The sequence below is a fragment of the Brachionichthys hirsutus genome, chromosome 17 (genome assembly GCF_040956055.1).
Source record: "Brachionichthys hirsutus isolate HB-005 chromosome 17, CSIRO-AGI_Bhir_v1, whole genome shotgun sequence".
NCBI classification, from domain to species: domain Eukaryota; kingdom Metazoa; phylum Chordata; class Actinopteri; order Lophiiformes; family Brachionichthyidae; genus Brachionichthys; species Brachionichthys hirsutus.
In genome coordinates, this window is record NC_090913.1 from 11,453,698 (window position 1) to 11,463,031 (window position 9,334).

At 48.0% G+C, this 9,334-nt stretch overlaps 1 protein-coding gene across 1 annotated transcript; it reads left to right on the forward strand.

Moving 5' to 3' along the window:
- The first annotated feature begins 364 nt into the window (after positions 1-364).
- On the forward strand, positions 365-4,249 carry hapstr1b (HUWE1 associated protein modifying stress responses b). The gene is made up of 4 exons (XM_068750897.1): positions 365-701; positions 1,513-1,593; positions 1,707-1,982; positions 2,066-4,249. The coding sequence occupies exons 1-4, from the start codon at positions 506-508 to the stop codon at positions 2,302-2,304; spliced, it is 792 nt and encodes a 263-aa protein (XP_068606998.1). The 5' UTR covers positions 365-505; the 3' UTR covers positions 2,305-4,249.
- Positions 4,250-9,334: the final 5,085 nt, after the last annotated feature.

Below are 9,334 nucleotides of genomic sequence, written 5' to 3' on the forward strand. Positions count from 1 at the left end.
GTTAGACTGCAGCTTTCATTGAACATGCTTTAAGGATATTTAACTAATATTGAATGACCATTTGTTATGATTATTTATCATAACAAAGCGAGACCAGGGTGACGCGAACGCAAACTTTATTGGGTACTGCTGCCCCCTGTCGTCCAGAATGCTGTATGACCTTGTTTTTCTCTTACTCATTTATTTATTTTTTATCTCTTATCCAATCAGGCCTCGTATTCAGCATCAAGCACCGCCTATAAATCGCAGCGGCCAATCGTTTTGTAGCATAGCATAAAATGGGCGCTGCTTGTATCAGAAATTCCGAGGTGTTGTCATTTTTCGCGTTATAGTTCGGTGTGCATTACACCGGGAGTGTCGGTGGAATGCGAAGCCTCACAATGCTACTTTAACCGGATTATTCAGCGGGGAGGCGACAACGTTGAGTCCACCGGGCTACCACGCAACGCAACATTTAAAACGAAGACTAGTTCATAAGACTGTTAGCAAACGCCCAACGCTTGACATGGAAGAGAGGAAAGAGGAGGGAGAAGCGGAGATCCAAGAGCACGGCCCCGAACATTGGTTCTCCAAGTGGGAACGGCAGTGCTTAGCAGAGGCCGAACAAGGCGACCCAATCGAAGAGGAGACGGAGCACAGCGAACAGAAACTCTGGCACCTCTTTCAGAACTCTGCTACCGCGGTAGCACAGCTCTACAAAGGTCCGTATCAAATATCCAGAGGCTAGCTAGGCTAGCTAATTTTCAGAGCTAACGCTAAAGCTAAGTAGCGCTATAGCTGGGCGGAAAGACACACAAAGGGCACTTGCTGTACTAACAGTGTTTTATGTTCCTCGCAGTTTCTCCCCGGAATAACGAGCGCTGCGTGTTTCTGACCGACACACAATGTGTGTTATTAAATCCTGGTTTAAATGGACGACTGGGTTTTTTCCCCTTTGCGATAGCTTGACACGATTCCGTTGCCTGCTGACCGAAGCTAACGTGCATTAGCCGGTTAGCTAGCAGCGGTTAACAGCCGGTCACCGTGTCAGAACGTGCAGCGCTTCTGGATCTGAGTCGCGGTGGCCCGGGTTGATGTAGGTTCTAAAGCCGGGCTGAAAGGATCAATAAAAGGGCTCCGTGTACTTTGCTGAATTTTTTTTCCAACTCGCGTAGTTGACAGACGTGACACGGGCGTTTTATTCTTGCGTAAATCATGTAGCACAAAATGGCGAAAGGATAAAAAAAAAAATAAAAAAAAAAATCCAAGGAAGTAAATGTTCGTTGTCACGAGTGTTACTTACAGATATTCTAGTCTTGCTCGGTAGAGATTTAACCCTAAAGCTTCATTAGTTATACTTTCTCATCAGATTCATGTTCTGTATCTAAACCCAATGTTGTCATCAAGCTGCAAGTCAATCAATCAGACGTTCCACTTTGTATTTCCATTTGTCTTTTGAGAATAAGACATTTAAGCTACGGGCAGGATTAGTGATCATTAATGTCGGGCTTGCTTTTAAACGTTGATTTCCAGATCGAGTGTGTGAGCAGCAAGGCCTTCCTCCCTGGGTGCCCTTCCAGAACGCGGCCACGGCCGTCACTAACCTGTATAAAGGCAAGTAAGCGGCGACCGGTTTCCTTTCGTGGCTGTGTTCTGATCGACGTGGGTCCGTGTGAATCTCTTTGGTGTTCCGCTTCATTAAAACCGTGACTTTGTTGTGTCATCAGAGAGTTTAGATGCGCGCCAACGCAGCCATGACCTGGGCATCCACTCGGGCTCTCAGCGCAAAAATAAGGATGTTATTGCATGGGTTAAGAAACGCAGAAGAACTATCAGGCGCGAGGACCTCATTAGCTTCCTCTGCGGCAAAGTGCCACCTCCAAGGACAGCTCGCACCCCGCCCAGAGTGGCCGTGGTGTCGGCCAGCCGCCCATCCCCTCCGGAGACGGGCAGCTCCGTGGAGACTGACCTGCAGCCTTTCAGAGAGGCCATAGCGCTGCACGGTAGGTTAAAGTTCCACGCGCTGCTGCTGCGCGATAAGGAGATGCTGAAGTTCATGCTGGGATTTTCTCTCCTTTTTTTCCAGGCCTTAGTGGCGCCATGGCGAGCATTTCAGTACGTTCTGGTCCCCCTGGTTCCCCAACTCACCCGGCCCAGGCCCTCGGTCGCCGTAGGAACGGTCTCCACGACGTGGACCTGAACACCTTCATCGCCGAGGAGATGGCGCGCCATTTAGATTCCACATCCAATCGTAAAAGAGGCCCTGCTCCTTGTAATGATGCCATTACAGACTCGCCAACTCATAAACGCAACCGGATGCTCTGAACCTTTTCTAGACCACTAATCCCTCCTGTCCTCCTCGGTGGCCGACCGGACAGCAGACGAGGACTTGACGCCATTGAATTCTTCCTCTTTTACGCCTCGCTTGCCATGCTACAAAATAAAATAGCTTAGCTATCTATTACAACATATTCTTAACACTTATTTTTCTTCCATCTTGCCTCTTGTCTCACTCATCCTCTCCATAGTCGTGCTCTGGTCTATGAATTGATTAGGGATTTCCCTTTCCTGTTTATGCTTAGTTGCCCTCAGTAGATCTGAGGTGTTTACTACGAAGCAACATAAATAGGTGGGGGGGTGGGGGGGGGGGGCATGCTCTCTTTTAACCTGGCTAGAACACTAATGCTAACCCTAACCTGCTCCAGAGGAGGTTATGTTCATGTTCTTGGAAAAAGAATGGCTCCATTATTTCAATTTTTTTCTATAAAAGCTATAGAGGCTCGGTTGAGGATGCGTGCGGACGCTCGGCGCCATACTTTAAAGTACAGCACGGAGACGTTTATTTCATGTGGCACAAACTAGGCTCCAGAATGAGACTGGTTTCTGGTTTTAACGACACGGTGACGGTACATCAGGTGTAGAACAATTTCAAACTACGTTTCTGTTTGATAAGATTTGCTGCTTTTATCTTGGTGTTCTGGTACTAAGCCAATAAATCGGAGATTAGGAAACCGGTCTTTTCTGTATCACAGAAGCTTCACGCGGCCGTGAAGATGTTTAAACGCGTTCGAAAAAGAACTACAGCTAGTGAGCGTGCGTTTAGTGGCTAAATAAAACGTCTCACAATCAAAATGTCGCCTTGCTTTCGGTAAAACTCTTTTGCTTTTTCTGTTCTTTCTCTGGGCATTTAATCTATTGTTCCAGTTTGTGCACACCAAAAGTCAAAGCGACGCACAGAAATGCCTCTCGCGTGCCTAAACGGCGCCTGCGGCGGACGGTCTCGGCTGGAGAGCCGTCGTTTCAACCCCTTCTTGGGTTTCGTCGGATCGGCTCAGGCAGAGGAAGCCTGGCTGTGTGAACTTTGCTTCGTAGTAACTTAGAATTTTAAGTTCAGCCCTCTATTTTTTGTAGTCGTCCTCCCCTCATTCTCAAGCATTCATCCTTCCTCCTCCGTGGAGTGTTTGCCAAAGCGGTCCGGCCTGAAACCCGGTCGAAGCGTCTCCCTTGCTGCGTGGCCGGACCGGGAGCGCTGGCCAGCGCGTCTTCCCTCTGTCTGTTTGCATATCCCGCAGCAGAACCGCCATTTCCCGCGTTGTACTCGTCTTTGCCTTTTTGAGAACGCTGCTACAGTATCTCTGGTTGTTGTGCAACTGTGTGTGCGTGTGCGAGTTTGTTTGTGGGTGCGCGGTTCTGGTAAACCAGGCATCATCTTGAACAAATTATTTTCCTGTTTTACTTCAAATTCATCCGTTTTTTGTTGTTTTTCTCGAGTTTCTCTTCGCAGCCCGAGCCTGGGTTTTATCACAAAGCAGACGGGGATAAAGACCGTTTCTGAGGTCGTTGACCTCTTCAGTTGAGGAATAAAAAATATATAGTTTAGCAGCTTTATGATCGCGTGTCGTTGGCCATAGTTGTTGTTTACAAACGATCCTGATTGCAGTTTCTCTTTCAGTATGAAAATGCGTTTGACTGAATCCTGATTCAGAGAACCTCCTCAGTGTTTACAGCCGGTCCCCGTGTTAAATGGCGTCGTCGTCATTTCGCCTCTTAGGAACCATTTCGCACTTGTTTCGGGTCTGAACCTTGAAATGACAGGAAGTTTGGGCCTGTGCTTTCTTCTCTGTTCTGCTCATTTCACACGCTGCTTTGTGATAGAATCTTGTGTAATTTGTGGAAATGACTTGTAGGTGCTGTTCTGTGTGGTACATATTGTAAAAGGAAGTGCCGATCCATCCAGGATGTACGATTCTGACATTAAAGAAAATACCAACACGAGTCTCGAGTTCTCAGTGATATTTCTGTGAATTACCTCGTGCTGGTCCAAAGGAAGGAAGGATAAAACGCGCAATGACATGAGGAAGCTTTGCATTTCGGCTATGATGTACGGCAGCTCCTGCTGCGTTCAATGCCTCGTTGCTTCTCGGTTACAGAGAGTCTTATTTCCTACAAAGGAGCTTCGTATTACAGCCAAAGGACCTCAATCTGCAGTTTAAATTCATCTATCTGCTGCAAATCGGAACATTTTAAGAAAAGCGCGCGGTTCACTCTGCCAACACACGGGGGCGCCACAGACTTTACCCCGGTAGATGGACGCAAGCTGCTGAATATGTAAATGAGATATTCTGTTGCACTAATTATCTGCTGCTTCCAGAAAGGCAATTATAGTCACTTTCACACAAGCGTGTTTGAAGAAAAAGCGAAATTAAGACGAAATCCTGCGACCAAGCAACGCTGAGACTCGAACCCACAGCACGGAAGGGGTTCGAACTTTACCAGGTGGCTTTGGAGGTGACTCGGTGGGGAGAAACTAACATGAAATAAACGTTTATATGATCAAAACTATGCTGTCTCTGGGCTGCCTTTCCAGCCCGGACCCCCCCCCCCCCCCCCACCCAGGGCCCCGCAAAGGATAATCACTTATTGAATATAGATGGATGAATGCACAAAAATAATGAGGGTGGGGTCGCATACCCAATGCCTGTTCCCTAACATTTCTGTACAAGACGCTGTAAATGGAGGGGTGAGCGCACAGGTCAGCCCCCCCCCCCCCCCCCCCCCCCCCAAGAGAATACCCCTGTTTGATCTACCTGTCCATCAGGACTGGGGGTTAAAGCGCTGACAGCACATCCAGGGAGAGGATCTGTTCTGCCTTTTCTCTGCAGGGTTGTTTTTGTTTCATGAATCTGAAGGCAGCTATTTGCTATTTGGTGGAGCCATGCAAGAGGAGCAGAACTGACCGCAAGCTGTTTCACACTTCAAAAGATGAACTGTGTGCGTGCGTGCGTGTGTGTGCGTGTGTGTGTGTGAGAGAGAGAGAGGCCGACTCTCAGCATCAGCACCAGACATGAGACGCAACAAGTGTCTGAATGTTCCAGAAATTCCATCCCAAGATGGCCATCCAGCCTGGTTGGTATTAATTCTCTCACACGCACGCACACGCACACACACACACAGGTGATGTCTTCAAGGATTGACCATAAGCGAGTCTTCAATGGGAGACAGCTGGTAATCAATGATACACTCGTTATCCCGCGTGTGCGCGCCGACGTGCGCGGCACAAACAGGACGTGTAACGGTAATTGCCGCACCAGGTTGCGTTAATTGATAGAGGACTATCACGCTTACGCGCGCACGTGCACGCAAACGCATTAACGCATTAGCACATGCACATAAACAGAAACCGATCAGGCAGGCTGAGGACGCGTCCCCGGAGAGATGGAGAGGAGGAAGGAGGAGAGGAGGAGGAGGGAGAGGTTAAACGCTCCCCGGAGATGCAGCGAGTCGCGGCTCTTGGCTTTTTACACACGGTAGTTGCGGAGCGCGCGTTGCGTGCGTTGCGTGCGTGAAAACATTTTTGGGTTCTTGTTTTTTGTGAATGTTCCTCCTCTTCAAAGAAGCGCCCCCCCCCCCTCCCATCTTCTCTTCTCCCAAACATAAACAATCACGCACACGCACGCACGCACACGCAGATCTTTAGAGCTCCCCGTGCACCAGCATGTCCCCGTCTTCCACAAATGCCATGGAAAAAAAATCCACGAGCTGATCACCATAGCAACACGTTATACTGTATATCTTCCAGCAATATTTATCCAACCCAGAGGAGGGGAGGTGGCGGCGGTGTGCGTGCGTCGTGCGTGTGTCGTGATGTAACTCCTCTTGATATCAAACGGTCATTATAGAGGAGGGGGTTGCGGCGCAGGGAGGGGGCCACAGGGCGGCAGCAGCGTCACCCCCACGCGTGGCGCATCTCCGTGGCGCACGAGCGAGAACAGCTGGACGTGGAAGGTCCGAAAAAGGATGGAGCGAAGCCGCGCAAGCAGCAAAGAGAAAAGAAGATGAGTGATGGGGCAGGAGGAGAGCAGAAATTATTACACCCCCCCCCCCCCCCCCCAAAAAAAAAGCATGAGGATTAGACGTGCTGCTGCTGCAGATGGGTTTGGGCTTGGTTCTGAAAGCGTGTGCGCAGCGTGCAATGTGCGAGTGCGTGTTTGCATATGTGTGTGGATTTATTTTTTGGGCTCAGGAATCAGGTTAAGAAAGGGGGGGGGGGGGGTACAGGGAGAGGGAGAAGAAAGGGAGAGTGTAGTGAGGAGGAGGAGGAGGAGGAGGATGAGAGGAGCGAGCAGAATGAAAGGATGTAGGCGAGTCTGGGAGGAGGGGAGGCCCAAATCCTCAGAGAGAGAGAGAGAGATGGGGGGGGGGGGGGTTAATGATGTGAGAAACAGGGACGCATAGAAAGAGAGGAGAAACCAGAGAGAGAGAGGGAAGGTGAGAGCAGGTAGGGCCACATGCGGTCACCCACCCCCACACTTGCCGCCGCCACCCCCCCCCCCCACTTGCCCCCCCACACTCCCACTTGGCCTCTGCTCACCGCCGCTCCATTTTTCCAGCACTCCGTTCTTGAACTGACATTTTGTTTTGGGAAACGTAACATTTTCAACACGCCATTTTGCCCCCCCTTCTCTTTTGTGAGCCGCTGGCCTTCACCGGGGGGGGGGGGGATCCATACCTCTGGGGGCCCGCGGGCCAATAACCAGGCTTCTCACCGAGACCGGAGGATGTGATCTGAAGGACGCGGCGCTGCGGGGGCGGGGGCGGCAGAAACACCTCCACGGACTCACAGTCAAGCTTTTTTCGGATTAATTTCCTCCGCTGTGGGTCGATTTGAATCGCTGTGAATTCAGAACGTTTGGGATCAATCGATAACAGATTTCCTCGCCGCACGTCCGTCCCTTCTCCATCGGGCGTCGCGTCACGTCATTTCAAACGGCGAGCTCAGACCCAGAGGGGAAGGTTGACTATAATTACCTCCATCTACTGGTCTCAGGCTTCTATAGAGACCCCCCCGGCCGACCATATTCCTTCATGAGAAACGATGTCGTCGTTGACGGATGAGCCGTCAGGCGCGTAATAAAGACAAACCGCGTTGTCAATAAGTCTCGAATAAAAGAAAACGAGTCAAATATTCTACACGAGGTTGTTTTTCTTGAACCTTCAGAGAATGATCAGTTTAATCCGCAGCTGTAGGAGACTTTATTGAGCGGTTCACTGTATTTTGTTTTAGCTGTCCTCTATAAAGTCGGATTTTTGATTCTCACCTAAATCTTTATCTAAGTGAACTTCCTGGCCCGCTGTGCGAACGACCGTAACGACCGACTGCAGAGTTCCCCTTCCTCTCATACTCTTGAGGAGAGGCGAGGTTGTCATGGACACTCCCTGGAGGTAAATGAGGGGGGGGGAATAAATGATTTATATGAAACTTTAGGGACGGCAAGTCTCCTTGCCTCCTTATTAAATTGCTCCTGTGGTAAGTAGAAGGAAGGATTCGATTCATCCTGACAAGCTGCAGCGCTGAGAGGACAAGCTGTACGTTTTTCAAATCTCTCTTAACCCTTATGTTATGTTAAGGGTCAATTTGACCCGTTTCAGTTTTCGTGTTGACCAAAGTACTGGTTATCCTTTGTTTTTTGTCACACAATTTTGTGACTTTTCCTCATCTTGGGTCATGAACTTGTGTGTAAAATCTGGACACCTTGATGTGTAGTATAATGTCTGTGCAGAGTTTGTATACGAATATGATGTTGGGGTCATTTTGACCCGGACACTTTAATGAGGGTAAGAAACTGTTCAGATCCAAAATAAACATTGATGTCTTTTATGTCCTTTATTTAGATTGCCCAATTATTTGTATTTTGACTCCCTCTGAATAGCTATTTTGACACAGAGACCCAGGTGTGAGTAGAGGAGGAACTTTTTCTCCCTTGTCCTTGTCACTGTTCTCATGTCATCTCTTTGACAAACACACCAAAAATGAGCTCCAGAAGGTTTACAGTTGATGCTACTTTGGCTTTAGTGATGCAGAGGAAGAGATTTCAGAGACCGGGGACAATGTTATTGATGATCCAGATTGTCAATTTTCCTCCAATGAGGAGGATTCAGAGGACGAGTCTGCCATTGCCTCTCCATCAGATGAAAACCAAGGAATGCAGCAATAATCATCCACAGAGGGGACATGGGCATCTAAAGATGGTAATATAAAATGGTCAACAGCACCACACCAAAGCCGAGGTAGACTGTCATCTTCCAATGTCATCAAAAGGACTCCCGGTCCTACAAGATTTGCTGTCACACGAGTCGATGATATTCAATCAGCATTTCAGCTCTTCATATCCCCACCAATAGAGAAGATTATACTGGACATGACCAATTTGGAGGGAAGGTGTGTATTTCAAGAGAAATGGAAGCCACTGGATCAGACTGACTTGCATGCTTACATCGGAATTCTGGTATTAGCTGGAGTCTACAGGTCAAAGGGAGAAGCAACTGCAAGTCTGTGGAATCAAGAGAATGGAAGGCCAATCCTTCGAGCAACAATGTCTCTGGAGACATTTCACATGATATCTCGTGTGATCCGATTTGACAACCGCGACACCAGAGCTGTTGAACATTGAAAATCTGAGGAAATGGAGCAAGTCGAATGAAAAAAAAAAAGTGTTCATGAAGAGGGAAAAACTTTAAATAGTTCTTAAATATAGTGTTGAAATTAAAAATGTATTGTATGTCTCTTTTCTAAATGTTCATATAATCTAAAATGAAGATGTTATTGGTTTAACGCGTTTTTTTTTTACTGTTTTGAGTGGATTTACACAGTGCGGGTCAAAATGACCCTAACATAAACAACGTTATTATTTTTCAACATAATACAAGGGTTAAAAGGTCCAGTGTTTAAGGTAAAGATGATCTATAGGCATAGACAATACTCCCAATGATCTATAGGCATAGACAATACTCCCAAGTATATATATCCATATAAATATATAAAAAGAAATACTGGCAGCAATGCAGACGCCGTCCT